This window comes from Dreissena polymorpha, chromosome 10, assembly GCF_020536995.1.
Source record: "Dreissena polymorpha isolate Duluth1 chromosome 10, UMN_Dpol_1.0, whole genome shotgun sequence".
In the NCBI taxonomy this organism is placed as follows: Eukaryota; Metazoa; Mollusca; class Bivalvia; order Myida; family Dreissenidae; genus Dreissena; species Dreissena polymorpha.
This window is the reverse complement of record NC_068364.1, coordinates 83,371,683-83,399,278: the sequence shown is the minus strand read 5'-3', so window position 1 is coordinate 83,399,278 and position 27,596 is coordinate 83,371,683. Positions and strand designations below refer to the sequence as shown.

Sequence of the window (27,596 nt, the reverse complement as noted above, 5' to 3'; positions counted from 1 at the left end):
AGTCACATTTTTAGCCCAATTTTCATGAAATTTGTTCAGAACATTAAAATATTGTTTCCTTGATATGAGAGTTGAGTTTGAAAATGGTTCTGGTCAGTTGAATAACATGGCTGCCAGGGGGGCAGTTTTCTGATATTTATATAGTAAAAAAGCTTGTGAACACTCTAGAAGTCACATTTTTTGCTTAATCGTCATGAAACTTGGTGAAAATATTGGTTTTATATATATCTCAGATGAGTTCTCAAATGGTACCGATTGGTCAAAAAACATGGCTGCCAATGTGGGTGGGTCAGTTTTTCTTATGTGACTTGAGAGAAACCTTGTGATCGAACACTATAGAAGTCACATTTTTTGCCTAATCATCGTGAAACTTAGTAAATACATTGGTTTTATTGATTTCTCTGAAAAATTGGAAAATGGCTCAGATCTGTGAAACACACTTTTTAGCTCACCTGTTTTAGGATTGGTCTTTGTCCGCCCTCAGCCAGTCCACATTTGGTTTGTAAACACTCTAGCATTCACATTTCTCAAGCATTCTTTATCAAAGTTGCTGAAAGATCTCAGTCAAGTTTGATAATGAGCACATTCACATAATTAATGCCATAATTATTGCCCTTGATTGTCCAAATTTTCATTATATTACACAAAATCCTTGTAAACACAAATTAGAGGTCACAATTTTGTTTCAGATTTTATAAATCTTGGTCATAATATTTATTATTATAAGCAAAGTTTGATGTTTGGTAAGGGGAATCAACTCAAAATATAGGTCACCAGGTCAAATCTTACAAAAACAAGAACACTCCATACGCCAGAGTTTTGGTTCAATAATGATGAAACTTGACCAGGATGTTTGTCTGGACAATATCTAGGTCAAGTTTGACGTTTGGTAAAGATTGAATCAACCGACTCCTCTCAGGTGAGCGAACTAGGGTCATCCTTGCCCTCTTGTTAAATAATTAATACATTATTTAGCCTTATTTTACTTTTTTTTATGTAAGGTTGCTAATCAACCATTTTCTTAATTGAAATTTAAATCAGAAAATCAAAAAGCATGTCATGGTAATAAATAAGCTCTTGCCATGGCGACTTGCAAACAAAAACTAAAAGTTGATCTTTTGAATAGGTGGAGACTGAAGTAGGAACAATGAGTTTGTCAACTCAAATCATTTACCTGATATTCATGTACAATAAATGAACATGATTATCTCACATTTATTACTAACTAAAGTGATTTAAAAAAGTTAAAATCATACACAATCTTTTGAGTGTCATTCAGTTTTTGTCCTGCCAGCATCTTATTACATGTGTATCTGTCCCATTATTGATAATTATGAACATTCTAATGTTCATCTGTCATATTCTACTGTTTGAAAATACAGTAAAACATGACAAAGCGGTCACCTTGCATAATTTGTTTTTATGGAGCTCTGAAATCCTGGCATCTATTGTGTGTCTTTTGAACATGTGAAAAACCTGATTGCCATAGCACCTTTGATTTAGACAATAACAGACAGCAGAGCTGAGCCCGACATCTATAATTGACCTGCTGCTGCTGTCATAACAACCAGCATTATACACCTCCAGCCCAACATTACAGACCTCCGGGCCAGCATTATAGACCTCCGGCCCAGCTCTGCTGTGTGTTATGGTTTATATACATGCATCATATCTTTTTTTGTACAGTTAACAGTTGTAATTTCAATAATTTAAGATCTTGTTTTGTAAGGAGGTTGAAGCATTCAGCATGTATCTGGTATTGTCATATATTTTTGCTGACCCAAACTGTCAACAATGTCAACAATGTTGACATTAGTTAATTGGTTGAAATTTACAAAAAAAAATGTAGTGTTGAACAATAAATATTTCCTATTATAAACACTTACGTAAGTTATATTGTTACATTTGTCTCACAAGAATTGAGTTTCTGCTACTTTATGTAGACCATGATGATTATTACCGGTATATATTTTACAATGTAATATATGCATATAAGTTATTGTCATTATTGAGGTATTAATTGTATCGCTATGGACAAACATTTGCTCTTACTAATTATCAGTGGCAACAACTTTTTTTACCTGGTGATATTACCCCTTAACAGACAATGCCAATTATCATCTGCCACTTTACAATTGTCACTGGTCTATTTTGTCAGATATTCATAATTGCATACATGTAAGCTGCAGCCTCTTGTTGCCAAATGTTCCAGATATATATTGCTCATCATACAATGTAGTGTTTCTGACTTAATTGTAGTGCAAGTAATTCTTTCTTCATAAAGTTATATGAAATTGCACTTTTATTTTGTTGAAAGAAGAGGAATTTCTTTTTATGCTCCCCGAAAATTTTCGGGGAGCATATAGTTGCCAGTTTGTCCTTTCTTCCATACTTCCTAACTTCCTTACTGCCGTCACTTTTTTGGTACAGTTTCTCATAGCACCTTCAATACTTTACCGATCTCTTTCATATTTGGCATGTAGGTACCTTGCATGGACCTCTACCTTTTGATGAGGTTTGAGGTCACTGGGGTCATGGTCAAGGTCATTGAGGCTAATAATAGATTTTTCCGTCACACTTTTGTTAGTTTCTCATAGTACCTTCAATACTTTACTGATCTCTTTCATATTTGGCATGTAGGTACCTTGCATGGACCTCTACCTTTTGATGAGGTTTGAGGTCACTGGGGTCAAGGTCATGGAGGCAAATAATAGATTTTTCCGTCACACTTTTATTACAGTTTCTCATACCACCTTCAATACTTTACAGATCTCTTTCATATTTGGCATGTACATGTACCGGGTAGGTACCTTGCATGGACCTCTACCTTTTGATGAGGTTTGAGGTCACTGGGGTCAAGGTCACGGAGGCAAATAATAGATTTTTCCGTCACACTTTTATTACAGTTTCTCATACCACCTTCAATACTTTACAGATCTCTTTCATATTCGGCATGTACATGTACCGGGTAGGTACCTTGCATGGACCTCTACCTTTTGATGAGGTTTGAGGTCACTGGGGTCAAGGTCACGGAGGCAAATAATAGATTTTTCCGTCACACTTTTATTACAGTTTCTCATACCACCTTCAATACTTTACAGATCTCTTTCATATTCGGCATGTACATGTACCGGGTAGGTACCTTGCATGGACCTCTACCTTTTGAATAGGTTTGAGGTCACTTGGGTCAAGGTCACTGAGGCTAATAATAGATTTTTCCGTCATGCTTTTGTTACAGTTTCTCATAGCACCTTCAATACTTTATCGATCTCTTTCATATTTGGCACCTTGCATGAACCTCTACCTTTTGATGAGGTTTGAGGTCACTGGGGTCAAGGTCACCGAGGCTAATAATAGATTTTCTGTCATGCTTTTGTTACTTTACCGATCTCTTTCATATTTGGCATGTAGGTATCTTCCATGGACCTCTACCTTTTTATGAGGTTTGAGGTCGCTGGGCTCAAGGTCACCAAGGCTAATAATAGATTTTCCATCACGCCTTTCATACAGTTTCTCATAGGGCCTTCAAAACTTTACCGATCTCTTACATATTTGCCATGTAGGTACATGTACCTTGCATGAACCTCTACCTTTTGATGAGGTGTGAGGTCACTGGGCTCAATGTCACTGAGGCTATTAATATATTTTCCGTCACGCTTTTGTAACAGTTTCTCATAGCACCTTCAATACTTTACCGATCTCTTTCATATTTGGCATGTAGGTACCTTGAATGGGCCTCTACCTTTTGATGAGGTTTGAGGTCACTGGGGTCAAGGTCACCGAGGCTAATAAAAGATTTTTTAGGTGGTTATTAACACATAGATTGACAAAGTGCATCATCGGGGAGCATCCAACAGTTTCACTGATATTCTTGTTTTAAGTCTGCTCACTATAATGGCATCAGCGTTCTTTTCCTCTACATAAAGCTGGTACACATGTACCATAAAATGGCACCATTCCCAAAGGAGACCATTTTTCCCAATTAAAAAATAACAAATTTCCAATTTACAAAAATATCACCAGACCAGAAAAAATTGGCGAAAAGTTGCAAACCCACATGTGAATCCCTTTTGTCAAAACATCACAGTGTACACAATAGGTCAGTATACATCTGCTATGTGTGTTTTTACAACACCCAACAGTTTTGTCAGATTTTCTGTTTACTCAGAAATGTATACCGGTACAGTACAATAACTGAATCATCGAAAAAACCTTAACAATTAAGATACAACATGATTGATTTTAAATTAGTTTTAAGCAAATGTTTAGTCAAAATCATAATAGTTTAGTTACAACAAACATTGAAAGTTTTAACCAAAATTAAAATATTTCATTTGTCTATACGCTACTTAGTTTTTATACAAAAATCAATACGCCCACACTTCCATGCGGTAGCGTGACGTTTTACATAAGCAGCATATTTTTCGTTCTCTTTTTATCGGAAAAAAGAATTAACAGAAAAACCCAAAATATACATTACTTGTGCACTTTTTATTTGAAGCTAGAATTAGATACATGTAACATGGTGTTACAATTAACATTTAAAAGCGTGTTTGGGATTACAAATTTAGTTATGGTCATTAGAGAATGCAACAAAACTATTACAGGTTTTGGGAATTAAATAAATAATTATTTGTTAATTGGCTTTACTTGTCAAAATTAATGTTTTGACAATATTAAGCATGAACTGCACAATTTCCAAGAGTTTTACATCGGGTTGACATCATCAGTCTCCTTAGTAATTGGCCATGTTTATTTCTTGGAGGACTGATTAGTGTGGTAGGTATAGCAACGCCACAAAACCACTGAAACTATCCATTGAAAGTGACACTGGATTATTCATGCATAACTGATTCCCAATCGTTCGCATCTTCAGTGCCATGGAGCCATATAAAATACTCTTATAGGACTCATTCAGTAGTATGTCACCAATTTCAGTGTAAAATGAAAGCAGCCAAACAAATTTTGGGTACTGATTATCAATTGCATATTTCTACAATTCTGACTTCTAAAATTGGGGATTATGAATCAAATATTGAGTCCAGTGGGTAGTTGTCAGATGTTGTTTATAGCAAAGTTTTATCAATATGGTTGAGTCTACTGATGCAAACATGGTTCATTCAAAGGCAGGTTATCAATATGGTTGAGTGTACTGATGCAAACATGGTTCATTCAGAGGCAGGTTATCAATATGGTTGAGTCTACTGATGCAAACATGGTTCATTCAGAGGCAGGTTATCAATATGGTTGAGTCTACTGATGCAGCCATGGTTCATTCAGAGGCAGGTTATCAATATGGTTGAGTCTACTGATGCAAACATGGTTCATTCAGAGGCAGGTTATCAATATGGTTGAATCTACTGATGCAAACATGGTTCATTCAGAGGCAGGTTATCAATATGGTTGAGTCTACTGATGCAAACACGGTTCATTCAGAGGCAGGTTATCAATATGGTTGAGTCTACTGATGCAAACACGGTTCATTCAGAGGCAGGTTATCAATATGGTTGAGTCTACTGATGCAAACATGATTCATTCAGAGACAGGTTATCAATATGGTTGAGTCTACTGATGCAAACATGGTTCATTCAGAGGCAGGTTATCAATATGGTTGAGTCTACTGATGCAGACATGGTTCATTCAGAGGCAGGTTATCAATATGGTTGAGTCTACTTATGCAAACATGGTTCATTCAGAGGCAGGTTATCAATATGGTTGAGTCTACTGATGCAAACATGGTTCATTCAGAGGCAGGTTATCAATATGGTTGAGTCTACTGATGCAAACATGGTTCATTCAGAGGCAGGTTATCAATATGGTTGAGTCTACTGATGCAAACATGGTTCATTGAGAGGCAGGTTATCAATATGGTTGTGTCTACTGATGCAAACACGGTTCATTCAGTGGCAGGTTATCAATATGGTTGTGTCTACTGATGCAAACACGGTTCATTCAGTGGCAGGTTATCAATATGGTTGTGTCTACTGATGCAAACATGGTTCATTCAGAGGCAGGTTATCAATATGGTTGTGTCTACTGATGCAAACACGGTTCATTCAGAGGCAGGTTATCCTCCGGTTTATTCAGAGGCAGGTTATCCTACGGTTCATTCAGAGGCAGGTTATCCTCCGGTTTATTCAGAGGCAGGTTATCCTACGGTTTATTCAGAGGCAGGTTATCCTACGGTTCATTTAACTGAAATAATTCGCGTTCAGAATAAATCTGAACGCTGAAACTCCGGTCTGTAAAAACCATAACGAAAAATAAATACAATACTATTGTGGGAATTACAGTATTTACAAGTGTATATATCTAAAATATACCCGTTGTTTGACAAATATGAACTAAGATCACAAAAATTACCTGAATATCATTTGAAATCATAGACATTGAACGACCATTTTCTCAAAGGCAACCATTTTGGCATTGTTGTTGTTGTTCCTATTTCGTACCATAGCTATTTCGTACCTTTTACTTTTGGGGTATTTCGTTACCGTCGATTCATATATTTTGAGTTATAATAGTTATAATTATTCTTTTGCTTCTTCTTCTTCTTATGACTATTATTTCCAATTTCATTTCTTACTGTTTTGTGCATATTGCACACTGTTTTGTTTGAACTCAGTTACAAACATAGTTGAATTTAACCTCCACCAAGGGAGATAACATGAACCTCTACTATACACATGTACAAGGATTTATATTGGATGAAACAAACTCGAAATATAGTTTATTGACAGGTAAATTTCGATATATTTTGCTCAATATATACTATTTAGGCAACGTTCTTTCATAATAGTCACAAATATGTGTGTATTTAAATTCAGGAGTGATGCGACCGAAATTCGTGTCGGAACTCTCACTATTAAAAAGATAGAGTGGACTATTGACGCCAAGAGTCTGCCAAAGCAAAAATAATCAAAAGACTTTAAGGCGGCAATTTATATTGACTAACGGTTCATTCAGAGGCAGGTTATCCTACGGTTCATTCAGAGGCAGGTTATCCTACGGTTCATTCAGAGGCAGGTTATCCTACGGTTCATTCAGAAGCAGGTTATCCTACGGTTCATTCAGAAGCAGGTTATCCTACGGTTCATTCAGAGGCAGGTTATCCTACGGTTCATTCAGAAGCAGGTTATCCTACGGTTCATTCAGAAGCAGGTTATCCTACGGTTCATTCAGAAGCAGGTTATCCTACGGTTCATTCAGAAGCAGGTTATCCTACGGTTCATTCAGAGGCAGGTTATCCTACGGTTCATTCAGAAGCAGGTTATCCTACGGTTCATTCAGAAGCAGGTTATCCTACGGTTCATTCAGAAGCAGGTTATGCTACGGTTCATTCAGAGGCAGGTTATCCTACGGTTTATTCAGAGGCAGGTTATCCTACGGTTCATTCAGAAGCAGGTTATCCTACGGTTCATTCAGAGGCAGGTTATCCTGCAGAACATGAGGCTCAAGAGCCCTGATGTAGATATTTGATACTTTCAAGCACGGCTTCAGTTAAAAGAGTGCTTGGTTAAATAAACCCTTTGTTAAGTATTCAGGGGGTTTTCTGCTATGTAAAAAAGGCCGTAAAACGGACTCGATCCCAAAGAAAACGGACCCTATCCCAAACCAAAATTATGAAAAAATTCCCAATTTCCAAAAAAAATAGTGTCTTATTAACTATGACTATTAGACTCTATATCTCATTTTTATTTTTTAAGCAACCTAAAAAATATATAACCCTAATTTATATGATTTTTATCCAAAATGGCCAGGAAAACCCCTGTTGTGCCAATATTTGCTGATAAAAAAATCCCAATTTGGTCCTTTTTGTCGATAAAAATTTCCCAAATTTGCCACTTTCATCAATTAAAAAATCCCAAGTTGACCAGACTCCTTTTCCCAAAATGGCTGGAAAACCCCATGGTATTGATGAAACAGGATTTTGCAGGAATTCATTCACCACTTTGTCATATGCAACTGTCCTGATTATTTGTACATGTTTTATTTGGATGAAAACACCACTAATTTTTCCAATGTGGATGGTATCGGCACCATTCCTAAAGTGGAGAGGAAAATTGCCGGGCATACGTGTGTTTTCTGCATATATGTCAATGAAATTTTGCCTCCTTTATAAAGAACCAGAAAACGCCACTTTCCCAATTTGGAAAAAAAACTAAAAAATTCTCAATTGCTGTCAAAAAAAGCCTTGGATATGAAATTTACCACAAAATTTACATTCTACACAAGATTGGGAATACTTGGATATGAGAATTACCACATAATACACGAGATTGTCAATACTTTGATATAAAATTTACCATATCCTAAACAATGTGGGCAAAACTTTGATATGAGATTTACCCCATGAGATAACGAATATTGTGATATGGGATTTACTGCATCTTGCACAAGATTGGAAATATTTAACCAGGTTTTCCGAACGAAAAAACTGGTTAATAGATTGGCGAATGCGGGCGGGCGGAACAAGGTTGTCCGGGCCATAACTATGTCGTTCATTGTCAGATTTTAAAATCATTTGGCACATTTGTTCACCATCATTGGATGGTATGTCGCGGGAAAGAATTACGTCTATATCTCCAAGGTAAAGGTCATACTTTGAGTTCAAAGGTAAAAAATGGCCATAAATGAGCTTGTCCAGGCCATAACTATGTCATTAATTGTCAGATTTTAAAATTATTTGGCACATTTGTTCACCATTATTGGACGGTGCGTTGCGCTAAAGAATTACGTCGATACCTCCAAGGTCAAGGTTGCCACGACTAAAAATAGATTAATTTTGAAACAAGAGGGTAACTATGATGAACAATCAGTAACAATGCACAATTTGAGTTGTGTCCCTTTATCAGATTTTTTTTTCAAATTGCAATCAAGGTCGCCACGAGTAAAAATAGATTTAATTTGAAACAAGGGGGGTAACAATGCACATTTTGAATTGTCTCTCTTTATCAGACTTTTTTTTTAAATTGAAAACCTTGTTTTGTGACAATTTTGTCCCTTGTTTGATATGATTTTACCACATCCTTCATAAGATTTGCTATATTTTTCTATGAGGTCTACTACATCCAGCACAAGGTTTGGAATATTTGATAGGAGATAAATTACATGATACACAAGATTGGAAATATTTTTATGTGAGATTAAAACCAGTTTCATTCTTCATCCAGTGCTCATTATACATTACTGTTAATATTTAATCCTTTATAAAAGGCTTTCATATCATTATAAACAAACACAAGTTTATAGATCATCTTACGACATTTGAATGGTGCTTTAACCCTTTACCACTCAGATACGTGTTTTCATGCATTTGACGTCACTCAGAAAGTTAAATTTAGTTAAAGGCTTTTCTTACTAGATCCAAGTTTTAAAGGCTCCAATTCCAACCCTTAGATACTGATGAGCAGCAAACAGCATAAAACCTGAAGAGACTGCAAGTTACGTGCAGGCTTTTGTGGTTTTATGCAGTTTGCACATCACCATTTTCACTTTTGTGTTTGAGTGGGAAAGGGTTAAGACTAATAAATCTGTTCAGTCAGTTATTTCTTTCACTGATTTTTTTGTGTGATGTATTTTTCATTCCCAGATTGTGGTCCCTTCAGGGCTGTGACCCTTTCCTGTCTGGTTCTCTCTGTCCATGTGAGCAGCACCAGCCACCTGACCAGTCCAGGCAATGAGTGACACTGAGAAAAACTTCCAGGGTAAGCTGGGGAAATCACTTCCAGGGTACGCTGGGGAAATCACTTGGAAGTGAGCACTAGTTTGAACTGCTGACCTAGCATTACAGTTGACATGATGTGTCCCTCATTGTTGACATGGGCCTATTGCAAGGCACATCTTTTGCCCCAATACAGACATGTAAAGATCTGCATGATTTCATGAAATTATTTGTAAATGCTAGTTTATTTTATATAGATAAACAACCAATATGTTTAATCCTTTTTTTCGATTAAATTTTGTAAACAAGTACATTTGTTAAAGTATTGCTAACTTTGATCATGTCCATTCAAACTTTACTCTATTTTGCTTTTAATTCTGCTTTTCTTATTTATAATTTGTTTAATATTAAACCACATCATAGACATTTTTATCACTACTTAATTGCTTCTCAAATAAAAAGGCAACAATGGTGCAGTTGTAAGTTTATGGTGTCAACATGACGCCTCAGGACGGCCAGGGATTGATACTGACTAGCAGAGTTCAGAAGGTCTTGAATAACATCAAGTTCTAGTTCTACACAAGAGAGATGTGAGGGTGTAGTGTAGACTCAAAAGTGCAACATCAATAAGCCCTGGGACTTTGATGCAATCAATCTGAAATAAATAGGTTCAAAATTAAAATAGACATTTGCTCACTGTTGTGATATCAGTGACACTTTCATGTCCCATGTTTTCCCATGTTTGTCAAGTGTAGTCCATTTCCTGTCCCATGTTTTCCCAAGTCTGTCATGTCTCCTCCATTTCTGTCCCATGTTTTCCCAAGTCTGTTTTGTCTACTTCATTCCTGTCCCTATGTTTACCCAAGACTATTATGTTCCCTCCATTTCTGTCCCATGTTTTCCCAAGTTTGTCATGTCTCCTCTATTCCTGTCCCATGTTTTCCAAAGTTTGTCTTGTCTACTCCATCCCTGTCTAATGTTTTCCCAAGTCTATTATGTTCCCTCCATTTCTGCCCCATGTGTTCCCAAGTTTGTCATGTCTCCTCTATTCCTGTCCCATGTTTTCCCAAGTTTGTCATGTCTCCTCTATTCCTGTCCCATGTTTACCCAAATTTGTCTTGTCTACTCCATTTCTGTCCCTATGTTTTCCCAAGTCTGTTTTGTCTACTTCATTCCTGTCCCATATTTTCCCAAGTCTATTATGTTCCCTCCATTTCTGTCCCATGTTTTTCCAAGTCTGTCATGTCTTCACCATTCCAGTCCCATATTTTTCCCAGTCTGTCATGTCTCCTCTATTCCTGTCCCATGTTTTCCCAACTCTGAAATGTCTCCTCTATTTTTGTCCCCAGTCTGTCATGTCTCCACCATTCCAGTCCCATATTTTCCCCAGTCTGTCATGTCTCCTCTATTTCTGTCCCATGTTTTCCCAACTCTTCATGTCTCCTCTGTTCCTGTCCCATTTTTTCCTATGTCTGTCATGTTTCTTCCAGGTCTGTCGGGCAAGGAGGCGGGCAAAAAGAAGGATGGCAAGAAGGACAAGGGCAAGGGATATGTGATGTTTGATGCCAATGCCTCCGATGAGGAACCTGTCCTGGCAGAGGACAACAAGTAAGCACCTTCAGTGTATGTCATATCGTTACTATAAATACGAACACATTGAGGTCACCTCCAAACTGCTATTCATATTCACCAGGCCTACTTGATCATATCTACCAGGCCAACATGATCATATCTGCAACAGGCCAATTTGTCATATCAGAAAAGAATCAAATCGGGCGACTTCAACTGAACATGATGTTGTCCATACTAAATCTCAAAGTTGATAAATAAAATTGAGCCAGAAATAAATAAATAAACTAAAATAAACATAATTAAATGATGCTCGCTATTCAAGTAATCAAAATATTGCTTTAACCTGAAAGTGTAGATTATATTGATGATGCTATTTAAAATTAAATAGGGGTCATCATACAAAATAATTAACAACAAGCTTTCCTCAATGAAAACTTTTATCCAATGCTTATGACAATTATATTATGATATGCACTTTCATTTTCTGTTCTTCAATCACTTTATCCTACTTTTATTTGAACCACATTGTTTTTTGGATATATTTGTATCTACAGTCAAACCTAAAAACAGCGGTCAGTCAAGGGAAATGACCAAAGTGACCATTGTTCACAGGTGACCGTTGTTTTCGGCCCACAATTTTTAGATGGTTGGTCAGTTGGTAGTATTGCTACGTCGTTACATCACCCAGTCATTTGCATACAGTGTGAAACAAAAGCTCATGGCCGATTACTATGCATTTTAATATAATTAACTTACATTGAATAATACAGAATAATATCTTCTAAAATGGTTTAATTTCATATTGTTAAACTACATCAATGACTTTATCAATGCTAGTATCATTATTTACTCATGCATCTAGTTCATTCATAACAAGTCTAAAAAGCGGATTTGCTGTTTAAACCGATAGTACGTTCATTTAGTAAAACCTTCAGTTCGTATTTCATTTATTTGAACTTTTAAATAATGATTGTCGCGTGTCATTGACGTCACGTTCGAACAATTATAAAAGCGTATTCGCTGTCATAAACAGACAGTAGGGTATAACTGTATCTTTCTAATTCAAAGAAAAAGAAGCCAAAATCTTGTTAAAAATATTTAGCTTGTTATAAAAGTTGCAATTCAGTGTACATTTTTCCTGAATAGACAATCACTAATCCTTTTATTGCCTTCTTATAACAACACTTGCCAGCTAAGTGTTGTTTTTAACATCTTATCAGCTATAAAGATTTATTGACTTCGTCACGCGCACATGCTTCGTCATTATGAATGCAGCCGATAATTGCGTCTCGAAATGACTGACGCATGATTGTTGTTTTCAGTTCAATCATGACTTTCGGTCATAGAACTATCACAGGAAATACATTTTATCAGATGATTTACCCGCAATATAGCCAAGGGTTGTAGTGGCCAAGGGCTGTTGGGGCCAAGGGTTGTAGTGGCCAAGGGTTGTAGTGGCCAAGGGTTGTTGGGGCCAAGGGTTGTAGTGGCCAAAAGTTGTAGTGGCCAAGGGTTGTGGCCAAGGGTTGTTGTGGCCAAGGGTTGTAGTGGCCAAGGGTTGTTGTGGCCAAGGGTTGTTGTGGCCAAGGGTTGTAGTGGCCAAAGGTTGTAGTGGCCAAGGGCTGTAGTGGCCAAGGGCTGTAGTGGCCAAGGGTTGTAGTGGCCAAGGGTTGTAGTGGCCAAGGGTTGTTGTGGCCAAAGGTTGTAGTAGCCAAGGGTTGAAGTGGTCAAAGGTTGTTGTGGTCAAAGGTTGTTGTGGCGGTATTAATGTCCAGGAAATGCAGGAAATGAAGCAATTACTTTTTAATGCACAATGCATGTATACATTTTATAATGTATAAACAAAAGCACATCCATAAAGACACATTTACAAAAACAATACTATTAAATATCAAAATCTGGTTGGTTAAGTATAATTGTATTTTGTTAGATGAGAAAATGAACCTGTGACATTATTTTGATATGACACTTGCTTTATGTACAACATATTGCAAAATCCTGTAACTTAAATGAACAATACCTAGCTGTAAATAGTTTTGACACTGCAAAGAGCATGTTTGCTATGCAGATGTTGGCATTGATCTTTAAAACACTTATGAGGTTCTTAGAAAGAAGTGGCTGAATGCATGTGCGTAGAGTCGTCCCAGATTAGCCTGTGCAGTCTGCAACGGCTAATCAGTGAGCACACTTTCAATTATGGTATTATTTTTTTTGAAAAAAGTATCTCCTTAGCGATATCCCAGTCAGAAAGTTTTGTCCCTGATTAGCCTGTGCAGACTGCAGAGGCTCATCAGAAATGAAAATGTGTGCACATGCATTAAGCCCTGTTTTCGCATAATGAGGCTCTTATGTTCCCCAATACCATCCGCGCTACCAGTACTTCACATACATACATAGATCAAACAGGAAACAGTGAAGCTCTTAGGTCTGTACTATATCTATATATACATGTATTATAATACTGTATCTGTAACAACGATTAAGCTGATATGATCATAGGGTTGATAAATGTCCACTTCAGTGTAGCAGGTTTTTAAAGTTGACATTGATTGATGATTATGAGCTCGCCTGATCACAAAGTGCTGATGTTGTGCTGTTGTTGTCACACAGATGGTGTGCTGTTGTTGTCACTCAGATGATGTGCTGTTGTTGTCACACAGATGGTGTGCTGTTGTTGTCACTCAGAGGTGTGCTGTTGTTGTCACTCAGATGGTGTGCTGTTGTTGTCACTCAGAGGTGTGCTGTTGTTGTCACTCAGATGGTGTGCAGTTGTTGTCACTCAGATGGTGTGCTGTTGTTGTCACTCAGAGGTGTTCTGTTGTTGTCACTCAGATGGTGTGCTGTTGTTATCACTCAGATGGTGTGCTGTTGTTGTCACTCAGATGGTGTGCTGTTGTTGTCACTCAGATGGTGTGCTGTTGTTGTCACTCAGAGGTGTTCTGTTGTTGTCACTCAGATGGTGTGCAGTTGTTGTCACTCAGATGGTGTGCTGTTGTTGTCACTCAGATGGTGTGCTGTTGTTGTCACTCAGATGGTGTGCTGTTGTTGTCACTCAGATGGTGTGCTGTTGTTGTCACTCAGATGGTGTGCTGTTGTTGTCACTCAGAGGTGTTCTGTTGTTGTCACTCAGATGGTGTGCTGTTGTTGTCACTCAGATGGTGTGCTGTTGTTGTCACTCAGATGGTGTGCTGTTGTTGTCACTCAGATGGTGTGCTGTTGTTGTCACTCAGATGGTGTGCTGTTGTTGTCACTCAGATGGTGTGCTGTTGTTGTCACTCAGATGGTGTGCTGTTGTTGTCACTCAGATGGTGTGCTGTTGTTGTCACTCAGATGGTGTGCTGTTGTTGTCACTCAGATGGTGTGCTGTTGTTGTCACTCAGATGGTGTACTGTTGTTGTCACTCAGATGGTGTGCTGGTGTTGTCACTCAGATGGTGTGCTGTTGTTGTCACACAGATGGTGTGCTGTTGTTGTCACTCAGAGGTGTGCTGTTGTTGTCACTCAGATGGTGTGCTGTTGTTGTCACTCAAAGGTGTGCTGTTGTTGTCACTCAGATGGTGTGCTGTTGATGTCACTCAGATGGTGTGCTGTTGTTGTCACTCAGATGGTGTGCTGTTGTTGTCACTCAGATGGTGTGCTGTTGTTGTCACTCAGATGGTGTGCTGTTGTTGTCACTCAGATGGTGTGCTGTTGTTGTCACTCAGATAGTGTACTGTTGTTGTCACTCAGATGGTGTGCTGTTGTTGTCACTCAGATGGTGTGCTGTTGTTGTCACTCAGATGGTGTGCTGTTGTTGTCACTCAGATGGTGTGCTGTTGTTGTCACTCAGATGGTGTGCTGTTGTTGTCACTCAGATGGTGTGCTGTTGTTATCACTCAGATAGTGTGCTGTTGATGTCACTCAGATGGTGTGCTGTTGTTGTCACTCAGAGGTGTGCTGTTGTTATCACTCAGATGGTGTGCTGTTGTTGTCACTCAGAGGTGTGCTGTTGTTGTCACTCAGATGGTGTGCTGTTGTTGTCACTCAGATGGTGTGCTGTTGTTGTCACTCAGATGGTGTGCTGTTGTTGTCACTCAGATGGTGTTCTGTTGTTGTCACTCAGATGGTGTTCTGTTGTTGTCACTCAGATGGTGTGCTGTTGTTGTCACTAAGATGGTGTGCTGTTGTTGTCACTAAGATGGTGTGCTGTTGTTGTCACTCAGATGGTGTGCTGTTGTTGTCACTCAGATGGTGTGCTGTTGTTGTCACTCTATGTCCAGTGTTCGTTGTGTGTTGTCTGACATACTTTTACGTCATTTCAACTCTAGAGGCCACATGTTTCATCCAAGCTTGATGAAACTGGGTCAAAATGTGTATCTGGACGATATCTATGTTGAGGAAGAATCAGGTTCAGATGTCTCCAAAAATGATGTCAAATCATACAAAAACCTTTCAAATGTATCCGCTCTAGCTACTATCTTTTTGACTGAATTCTGATTAAACTTGGTCAGAAATGTTTATCTTGACAATACCAAGGCCATGTGTAAGTCTGGGTAAAGTGGATATATCACTGTATCGAGTCTTGACAATACCAAGGCCATGTGTAAGTCTGGGTAAAGTGGATATATCACTGTGTCAAGTCTTGACAATACCAAGGCCATGTGTAAGTCTGGGTAAAGTGGATATATCACTGTGTCGAGTCTTGACAATACCAAGGCCATGTGTAAGTCTGGGTAAAGTGGAGTCCATATATCACTGTGTCAAGTCTTCAACAGCTGGTGTACCGTGAAAACAGGAGAGCGTTTCAGGGCCATGATGTCCCTCTTGTTATACAAATGTGGTTGATAAACATGTTCAGAGATTTATGTTATAAGGAGATTCACTTGTACTTTCTTTGATAAAGGTACACTTTGTTCATTTAGTAAGCTTGTAGATATATAATTATGTATTAGGAACTTTTAATAATAGGTGATAAATGGTTATTTATCATGACTTGATTTATGGAATTCACTGTAATTGAATAAGTAGATGAGCTGCTTACCAAGTTATAGAATGATTAGGAAAAAGCGTATTGCCAAAACAGACTGATTTTATTTGTGAAAAAAAGCATTTTTTAAACAATAACTGAATTATGTCCCCTCCAAAAAAGTATGAAGAAACATCGTAAAAATTCAAAGACTTTGTCTCAGTTGGTCTAAGTTGCAAATAAAATGCAAATTGAATGTATACAGGATATAGAGATTATAAGTTTAGTACATGTTGCACTGTGTACTTGAATTTCTCGGACGAGTTGATTTAAGAAAGCATTGCATAACTGTTTAAGCCTTTCTGTAACAAGTTTGATCAAAATAAGTGCACAAAGACACTTAACCTATGTTCTATTTATTGTATCACATAGTTCAAATTATGTATTTTTATACCCCCACAAACGAAGTGTAAGTGGGTATATAGGACTGAACTTGTCTGTCGGTCGGTAGGTCAGTCTGTCTGTCGGTCCGTATTAAGTGTCCGCTCTCTAATTCAAGTAGTTTTCATCCGATCTTCACCAAACTTGGTAAGAAGTTGTATCTACATGATGTCTAGGCCAAGTTCAAACATGGGCCTTGCCAGGTCAAAAACTAGGTCACGGGGTCACTTAGTGCGTTTTAAACATTCAGCCTGTTGTCCGCTCTCTAATTCAAGTAGTTTTCATCCGATCTTCACCAAACTTGGTCAGAAGTTGTATCTAGATGATCTTAAGGCCAAGTTCGAACATGGGTCTTGCCGGGTCAAAAACTAGGTCACTGGGTCACTAAGTGCGTTTTTTAACATTCAGCATGGTGTCCTCTCTGTTATTCAAGAAGTTTAAATCCGATCTACACCACACTTGGTCAGAAGTTGTAACTAGATGATGTGTAGGTCAAGTTAGAACATGGGCCATCCTGGGTCAAAAACTAGGTCACGGGGTCTCTTCGTGTGTTTTAAACCTCACCATGTTGTCAGCTCTCTAATTCAAGTAGTTTCTATCCAATCTTCACCACACTTTGTCAGAAGTTGTATCTTGATAATGTCTAGGGCAAGTTTGAATATGGGTCATGCCGGGTCAAAAACAAGGTCACGGGGTCACTTAGTGCATTTTAAACATCACAATGTTGTCCGCTCTCTAATTCAAGTAGTTTTCATCCAATCTTCACCAAACTTGGTCAGAAGTTGTATCTAGATGATGTCTAGATCAAGTTTGAATATGGGTCATGCCGGGTCAAAAACTAGGTCACGGAGTATCTTAGTGCGTTTTAAACCTCAACATGTTGTCCGCTCTCTAATTCAAGTAGTTTTCATCCGATCCTCACCATACTTGGTCACAAGTTTTATCTAAATGATCTCTAGGACAAGTTTGAAAATGGGCCATTCCAGGCCTAAAACTAGGTCACGGGGTCACTCAGTGCGTTTTTTAACATTCAGCATGGTGTCCACTCTCTAATTCAAGTAGTTTCAATCCGATCTTCACCAAGATCATCTCCATAAAACTTCTGACCAAGTTTGCAAACTTGGTCAGAAGTTTTATGGAGATGATCTGAAGGCCAAGTTAAAACATGGGCCTTTCTGGGTCAAAAACTGGGTCATTGATTGGGAATTTACTTTCTTTATCTGCCAACAAAGAAACTAATTCACCTCAGAAATAATCTTTACAGTGTCCATACGTTTCTTTGAAAAGTACAACTTTACAATTTGTGACAAAGACTGCATCCAAATAATTTGATTTAGTGCCACTATGTTCTGTACATTAAAATACAATAAATTACACAGGATTTAGTTTTTCCATATTTTCCAAACACATTGAATTGTCCCGTATCGGTGAAACCAGAGGGGACTAACGCACGTCATTTTATTTTGTTCCTACTTCAAGAATTCTTGTTGCTATGGCAACAAATATACGGTATATAAAAAAATCTGAAAATAGTGGAGTTTCACCGGTAGGGGACATCATGGCTTGGCAATAGTCTTGTTTTTACTATTATATAAAACACTGAAACACTTAATTTTGTATTCTTCTGTCAACGCAGCCTGTCCTTGTTTGATTTGACACTAAGCTGAATGAGATTATCGAAAAATTGTTGTCATATACATGTGAAGTTTGGTGGTTTTTGTGTGCATTTACCGGTAGTATGAATATTGGTATGACCCTGTATTGGCATTTAGTATGAATATTGGTATGACCCTGTGTTGGTTAGTATGACTATAGGTATGACCCTGTATTGGTAAGTATGAATGTTGATATGACCCTGTATTAGTTAGTATGAATATCGGTATGACCCTGTATTGGTTAGTATGAATATTGGTATGACCGTGTATTGGTTAGTATGAATATTGGTATGACCCAGTATTGGTTAGTGTGAATATTGGTATGACCGTGTATTGGTTAGTCTGAATATTGGTATGACACTGTTATGAATATTGGTATGACCCTGTGTTGGTTAGTATGGATATTGGTATGACCCTGTATTGGTAAGTATGAATATTGGTATGACCCTGTATTGGTTATTATGAATATTGGTATGACCCTGTATTGGTTAGTATGAATATTGGTATGACCCTGTTTTGGTTAGTATGAATATTGGTATGACCCTGTATTGGTTAGTGTGAATATTGGTATGACCGTGTATTGGTTAGTCTGAATATTGGTATGACACTGTTATGAATATTGGTATGACCCTGTATTGGTTAGTTTGAATATTGGTATGACCCTGTTTTGGTTAGTATGAATATTGGTATGACCCTGTATTGGTTAGTATGAATATTGGTATGACCCTGTATTGGTTAGTATGAATATTGGTATGACCCTGTTTTGGTTAGTATGAATATTGGTATGACCCTGTATTGGTAAGTATGAATATTGGTATGACCCTGTATTAGTATTCAGCTTATGTTGCATATTGTAATGTTGCTAAAATGTTACCAGTTTTTTGGTAAAAGCACCCTTATTCCAGATTTAGTTACTATTACTTATTGTTTACTAATGAACTTTGCTAAAATAATATATGAATATGACTGCCAATTTGGTCCATATTGCCAATCTATGCGGTAAACCAGAATAGTATCAGAATATCACATATTTATATCTGGAAAAGAATTCAGGCATCTGTTTACGTCCCTTATTAACCTGTTGTTAAATATTTTACCATTTGTGTGTAGATTAGTTAAATATGGTTCTGCTAGTAGATAGATCAGTTTGATATTGTGCCATTAGTATGTACATATGCCACCAGTAGTACTTTATACCAATGGTGTCATATTTAACTAATCAACATCATAATGGTGGTCCAATGTAACAAATCTACATACTAATGTTGTCATAGTTAACTAATCTACATATATTTATACATAAGCCACCAGTAGAACAAGTATGTTGATTAGTTAAATATGACACCATTAGTATGTTGATTAGTTAAATATGACACCATTAGTATGTTGATTAGTTAAATATGACACCATTAGTATGTTGATTAGTTAAATATGATACCAATAGTATGTAGATTAGTTTAATATAGTACCATTAGTAACGGTGTGTAGATTAGTTAACTATGATACCACTAGTATGCTATGTATGTATTTGTTGCAGGTCACCATTTAAGATGAAGAAAGGCAAGGCGTTCAGGTTTGGATCCAGGAAGGACATCATCTCCAAGGTGAAAGGACACAGTGCAGTGAGTATACAGCATCACAGTGCATTTAATAGCGAGTTTTTATGCCCTCTGATCGAATGATCAGGGGTATATTGTTTTTGGCCTGTCTGTCATTGTATGTGTCTGCCTGTCCCAAAACTTTAACCTTGGTCATAACTTTTGCAATATTGAAGATAGCAACTTGATATTAGGCATGCATGTGCATCTCATGGAGCTGCACATTTTGAGTGGTGAAAGGTCAAAGTCATCCTTCAAGGTCAAAGGTCAAATATATGGCTTCAAAGCGGCGCAGTAGGGGGCATTGTGTTTCTGACAAACTCATCTCTTGTTACTAAATAGGACAAAACTTTCTCTAAATTAAAAAAACACCTCCGATCAATCTTGTGGATCCGACCACTTAAATTAAGCGACCTTTGTCTTATGCCAACACTTTGAATTCACCAGATCATTTTCACTCTGTTTTGATGTTGTATTAAGGGACTTTTGTCTTACGCCACCAGCAACCTCTGCATGGCATATATTTAGCAGCCTGAGGGCTGATAATTTTTTATGTTTTTAAAGTTTGTGATACTTTAATTTTTTACTTTTACTTTAATGTAATTCAAAGCAAGAATCTTTAAGAAAATGAATAACTTCAGAACAGGAATTGTTGTGTTTAGGTCGTCAAAGGCACAGGTAATGTATACAACACTGCAAACAGCCAACAATAAGTATAAAACAATAATTTAATTTTGCAAGATTTACCAAAATCATGTCATTTTGTATCAAGTCAATACTAAGAGTCTTTCTTTCTTGCTCAGGAGGACAAAGACAAAGATGGCAAAAAGGAGGAGAAAGAGAAAAGAAAGGGTGAAAAGAAACATAAAATTAAAGGCAAGAAAAACCCAAAGCATGATGTCCCTGCAGGTTAGTTTTTTGCTGTTTGGCTTTTTGTTATGTTTTTTTTATTCGGGTATGCATGTATTCACTTCCAAAGAAAAATATTGTACACATGAAACAACTTGCAGATGTTGTATAAAATTGATGGAAATATATTCCAGTTGGAAACCATTTTTTAGCTTCCAGTTAAATTACACTAGTGGTGCAGTGGATTAATTTGCCACGTTTTGATTGTATTCTGCTACATTAAAACAGTATTTAACCTGTTATCAGAGATGTTCACATACATTAAGTGATATTCATTGAGCATTTGCTTGGAATATTTGGGTAAATTTCAACTTATTTGCTAAGGTAAAATAATAAGGGGAATTAAATGGGTAAAAAGAAGTGTGAGGGCTGAAGTGATCAAAGGGGTGAAAAGTGTGAAATATAAGTGGTGAAATTCCTAAAGGGGTAAAAAAAGTGTGCAATGTTCATGATGAAATTCCAATAGGGGTAAATAGTGTGAAATATGAGTACAGAAGTGCCTTAATCATACAAACTTCTGTTTTTTTTAAGTGTTAACCTGTGTTAAAGACACCAGTTCTAATAGCAACAAACAAATTCAATATAAACTGAATTCAGTCTGCAACATACATTTGTTGACTTTGAATGCTGATGTGCATGATTGTTTTGGAGGTATATTTATGTCAGCACTTTTACTTAAGTGTAAGCTTCCAAAACCCTGTAAATCCGTCAACGTAATTTGGCATGTTCACAAATATTATTGCACATTCAGGATAGCTAGCCTCATTATAGGAAAACTGGGCTTAATGCATGTGCATAACGTGTCATCCCAAATTAGCCAATGCAGTGCAATTCAGATTTCAGAGAAGGTTGCTGATAGTGACAGTATGGCACTGATGTTATGTTGTCTCTCAGAGAAGGTTGCTGATAGTGACAGTATGGCACTGATGTTATGTTGTCTCTCAGAGAAGGTTGCTGATAGTGACAGTATGGCACTGATGTTATGTTGTCTCTCAGAGAAGGTTGCTGATAGTGACAGTATGGCACTGATGTTATGTTGTCTCTCAGAGAAGGTTGCTGATAGTGACAGTATGGCACTGATGTTATGTTGTCTCTCAGAGAAGGTTGCTGATAGTGACAGTATGTCACTGATGTTATGTTGTCTCTCAGAGAAGGTTGCTGATAGTGACAGTATGGCACTGGTGTTATGTTGTCTCTCAGAGAAGGTTGCTGATAGTGACAGTATGGCACTGATGTTATGTTGTCTCTCAGAGAAGGTTGCTGATAGTGACAGTATGGCACTGATGTTATGTTGTCTCTCAGAGAAGGTTGCTGATAGTGACAGTATGGCACTGATGTTATCTTGTCTCTCAGAGAAGGTTGCTGATAGTGACAGTATGGCACTGATGTTATGTTGTCTCTCAGAGAAGGTTGCTGATAGTGACAGTATGGCACTGATGTTATGTTGTCTCTCAGAGAAGGTTGCTGATAGTGACAGTATGGCACTGATGTTATGTTGTCTCTCAGAGAAGGTTGCTGATAGTGACAGTATGGCACTGATGTTATGTTGTCTCTCAGAGAAGGTTGCTGATAGTGACAGTATGGCACTGATGTTATGTTGTCTCTCAGAGAAGGTTGCTGATAGTGACAGTATGGCACTGATGTTATGTTGTCTCTCAGAGAAGGTTGCTGATAGTGACAGTATGGCACTGATGTTATGTTGTCTCTCAGAGAAGGTTGCTGATAGTGACAGTATGGCACTGATGTTATGTTGTCTCTCAGAGAAGGTTGCTGATAGTGACAGTATGGCACTGATGTTATGTTGTCTCCTGCATGATTCACATTTTTTTTACTGGTATTCATCAGTGTATTCAACACATTTTTAGTTTAAGATTTGCATTGGAAATCCCTTATATATTTTTGGGAGTGTCATAATTTGTCAGGGTCATTTTACTACAAAAAATTATCTAGATGATGTCACTTTGCATGTAGGGTTATTCAGTATGGAGATTACAACAAGGGTTTTAGTATGGAAGTAACAAAAAGGGTTTTGTATGGAAGTAACAAAAAGGGTTTCAGTGTGGAAGTAACAAAAAGGGTTTTGGTATGGACGTTACAAAAAGGGTTTTAGTATGGAAGTAACAAAAAAAGTTTTACTATGGAAGTAGCGCACATGGTTTCAGTTTGGAAGTAAAATAAAGGGTTTTAGTATGGAAGTAACACAAAGGGTTTCATTTTGGAAGTAACACACGTGGTTTCAGTTTGGAAGTAACACAAAAGGTTTTAGTATGGAAGTAAAACAAAGGGTTTTAACAAGTATTCCTAAAGCAGACATTTTTGTATTACATTTTAATATTGTTCAGTTTCAATGTAAAGTTATGCATAATGCATCTGATATACTTACCATCCACAGATTTTATTTGTGGACAATTATAACTAACTGCCACTTCTCAACAGAAACATTTTTTTTTAACATTATGCAATATTTCACACGTTCATGCAATACTATTTGTATGAATTTTGAGCACACTTTTAATCCCAATTTAAACCAATTTTATGGTAGAATTAACTTTCAACACTGTCCTCAGATTGAATCAAAATATGAACAGCGCTCTGGAAAATGTGGACTTAAAGCATGTCCATAAAGTGTCGTCCCAGATTAGCCTGTGCAGTAAGGCTAGTTACCACACTGTCTGTCTTCACTGGATTTTTTTATAAATGCAACTTTCTTTAAACAAATAATTTAATACAAGCATACTGTTTTGTGCCTGTAAGCCAGGTGTACTGCACCGCCTTTTCTGATCCAACACTTTACGCACATGCATTAAGACCTGGTTTCCCAGAGCTCGGCTCGCATGTTTCCCTTGTCCACTATTCAGTCCCGGAGGTGATAGAGAAGCCAGTGTTTGGGGTACCACTCATGGTGGCCATAGACCGGTGCAAGAGTCATGACGGGGTACAGCTGCCTGCACTCTTCAGGGAGTGCATTGACTACATAGAGGAACACGGTAACATTGCAACAGTAATGCCTCAACCCTTATTGCTTCAACAAATATGACTTTGCAGAAATTATTTGTAATGGACATTTTACAGACGAAAATACACACACAAAAACATGGCATTGGTACCATAATTACACTATGATAATTTACAATTGTAGAGTGTCTGTACATGTAATAGCTTGCAAAGCCTCTGGAGTACTGTAAAATCATTATTATTTATAAGAAATGTATTGTCATTCATTTCTTGGGTTTACCAATCCGCAACTTTTAACACGAACTCATCGGAAAATGGCTGAGGCAAAGTCCTCAATTTTTTCCATAATAAAAAATTCACAAATTTTAGTGTTCAAGATAAATTCATGCTCTGAAAAACCAGTTGTGTGTGTTTGAACCAAGCATCGGTAACATAAGATATTCTATGAGCACCCAGCTCTTTCATGTACATGTTGGATGGGAATAAATTAAGTGCATTTCTTGCAAACAAAATTGTTTTCAAGGAATTAACATAATTTTACTTTGAGAAGGAAAAGGTATATTCTGTTTGCACCAAGCTCTTTCAAGTTCATGTAAGAAAATTATTTCATTTCATTGTAATTTTATTATTTCATTTTCTATTATTTGGCATGAACATTTTAGTGCTCATTTATAAATATGTGATAATTAACCAGGTTTTCCGAAGGAAAAAACTGGTTATTAGATTGGCGAATGCGGGCGGGCTGGCTGGCTGGCTGGCTGGCTGGCGGGCTGGCGGGCTGGCTGGCGGGCGGGCGGAACAAGCTTGTCCGGGCCATAACTATGTCGTTCATTGTCAGATTTTAAAATCATTTGGCACATTTGGTCACCATCATTGGACGGTGTGTCGCGCGAAATAATTACGTCGATATCTCCAAGGTCAAGGTCACACTTTGAGTTCAAAGGTCAAAAATGGCCATAAATGAGCTTGTCCTGGCCATAACTATGTCATTCATTGTGAGATTTTAAAATCATTTGGCACATTTGTTCACCATCATGGGACGGTGTGTCGCACGAAAGAATCACGTCAATATCTCCAATGTCAAGGTCGCCACGACTAAAAATAGATTTTTTTTTAAAACAAACTTACAAAGGGGGTTTATTTTGTTTGTTCATTTCAAAAGTTCAGTTTGAGTTTTCTCCCTTTATCAGATGTTTTTTCACAATGAAAACCTGGTTTTGTGACAATTTTGTCCCTTGTTTTTTTTTGAATTCTTAAATGTGTTATTGATTTTACCATTTTTAAAAACATACAAACAGCAATTGATCAATAGTACACCTTGCAATTCTTTGCTGTATAAAGAAATGTGAACAGTACTTGTACATGTATGATAGGCTGCTATTTTGTCTAATATGGCTTGTTGCTTGGAGAAAGTATGATATACTTGTTAAAGTGTGTGTAGAGGGGCGGGGAGGGGGTATAAGTATTAGCTTTTATTATATACCTGCTTTATGCTCCCAAAAAATATAAGTTGTATTAATCGGTAAAATACAACTGCACAGAAATAATTCCCGTATTATGCTACTCACTAGTTTTCCAGTTCTGTAATATACCATACTAGCCAGACTATGTTTAATGACGTCACTTTGAATGCAGAAAATGATAAGAGCATTCTTGGTTAATTTTAAACGCATGAACTCATTTTTTAGCTCGGCGTTTTCAGAGAATACCCGAGGTATTGTCATAGCCAGCTCGTCGTGCTGTCTGCCGTCTGTGTCCGCCGTCCGTGTCGTTCTAAAACCTTAACATTGGCTCTAAAATCCAAGTGCTTCCACCTACAACTTTGAAACGTCATATGTAGATGCACCTTGATGAGTTCTACACGCCACACCCATTTTGGGGTTACTAGGTCAAAGGTCAAGGTCACTGTGACCTCTAAAAAAAAATATAAGAAAAAATCTGACAAGCTTTCATTTATTCAAAACTGCACCCGTAGCCCAGCGTGGCACCGTGCTCTTGTTTAACTTAAATGATTTGAAGTTGTTATGTTCAAAAAGTGCTAAAATTTGAAATTAACCTGTCATATATAGCCTTCAATAGCACCACTTTAAATTGCCAACGTTTTGCGAATTTTTTAATGAACTTAGCAACAATTGAATCACGCATAAAGCCAAATTACTTTTCTTTGGTAGTATGTGTACTGTATTCTTGAGTCTTAGTATGTGTTGATATATAGAGAATAACAGGTAACTGTCCCATCGTTTTGTAATATATCAGGCGAGGCTTAGAATAATATAACGGCGAGGCTTGCCATGCCGTTATTTTATTCGTGCAGAGTCTGATATATTACAAAACGATGGGACAGTAACCTGTTTTTCTGTTTATCATACCACATTTTCATAAACATCTGCAAAACAATCCATTTTTTTTTATTTAAAATGTACGGATCCCCGCTGATTTTGCTTATCCGGCTTTTACACATTAACATACACTAGCAACGGCGTTCGAAAAGACGACACGAATAATAGCGTATTTTATACATCGTATAAAGATAAAAAGTTGTTTGCACTACAAATGGGAGGAGTAAACCCTCTTTAATTAGAAACGTCTTGAATTGGAGATCAGGAATGGACTGCATGGACAAATTTAATTGAAGAACACACTTCACTGAATAGTTTGGAGACGCCATTTTGGAAATGTGTATTAAAATTGACATTTTGATGATGGTTTGAATATTGACATAAGCGTGTCAAATTCGTTTGTTTAAATAGTTGAGGATTAGCATACAGTTATAATTTGTCTTGACTTCCTGTGCAACACTTTCGAGTGCAATGATTATATCGATATTTAAGATGTATTGTCCAATTGATGACGTCATTTAACTTCTGTAGTGCGGGCTGTTTTGATTTTAAAAAATAATCGTTTTTGTGATTTATGACTTTAAACTGAAATAAAATATGTACGTTCTTGGTATCAAATTGTTTGTTTTGCTGAATCTGATTCATGTTGATAGAAATTGTCGACTTTATTGCAAATCCCACGTAACTCCAAACATTGACTGATATAAGAACCTCCTGTTGACCATAATATAAAAAAATATATCAGGCAACGTTATATCAGACAGATATCAATGCGGTGGTATGATAAAATGAAAGGCATATTATGCAAGGCAATTGTTACAAGTGTTTGTATCAGTTTCGTGGCTTGCGCTATTTCGTATCACACTCGAGGCTCAACCTCTTGTGAGATACATCATCACACAAGCCACTCGACTGATACAAACACATTGATCAATTGACTAGCGTTATATTCCGTATGAATCAACCACTTACTTGATAGTAATAATGGGATACAAATGCATGATTCCACCCTGACGGTATATATCACACATCTGGAGTGAGGTCCAATATAAAACATGTTTATGATTCAGATACTATTTCAGGTCTTCACTGTGAAGGTATATACCGGATATCTGGAGTGAGGTCCAATATAAACCATGTTTATCATTCAGATACTATTTCAGGTCTTCACTGTGAAGGTATATACCGGATATCTGGAGTGAAGTCCAAGGTACAGCATTTGAAGGATCTTTACAACCGAGGACAGGAGGTAAATAACCAACACTGAAATGTTGCACTGGGTAGAACACATAGGGTGCTGTTTACAGTGCATGTATGTTTGCAATAATAACACAATTACATTTTAATTAAAGTTCAGAAAAAACTATATTTTCTTCATTTACTAATGGTATATAAGTAAACTGGTATAATAGCCATGTACAATTAACTGATGTGGAATGTCTGATTTGAAGTAAAATTCAGCTAAATAGCAATGAGATAAAGCCTTATTTCTGTCACTGTGCTTGAATATGTAGATATG

The 27,596-nt window shown here is 37.2% G+C and overlaps 1 protein-coding gene across 4 annotated transcripts in view; it reads left to right on the top strand.

Moving 5' to 3' along the window:
- Positions 1-27,596, top strand: part of LOC127848009 (ralA-binding protein 1-like) — a 64,497-nt gene that overhangs the window by 3,737 nt on the left and 33,164 nt on the right. For 3 of the 4 annotated variants that reach the window (XM_052380285.1, XM_052380284.1, XM_052380287.1), the window contains exons 2-7: positions 9,593-9,707; positions 11,155-11,272; positions 19,814-19,898; positions 20,678-20,783; positions 23,642-23,770; positions 27,241-27,326. In XM_052380285.1, coding sequence (XP_052236245.1) covers positions 9,680-9,707; positions 11,155-11,272; positions 19,814-19,898; positions 20,678-20,783; positions 23,642-23,770; positions 27,241-27,326 — 552 coding nt within the window. In that variant the 5' untranslated portion in view covers positions 9,593-9,679. Of the gene's footprint in view, positions 1-9,592; positions 9,708-11,154; positions 11,273-16,035; positions 16,118-19,813; positions 19,899-20,677; positions 20,784-23,641; positions 23,771-27,240; positions 27,327-27,596 lie in introns of those variants that run through there. The other variant, XM_052380286.1, reaches the window with a different exon arrangement.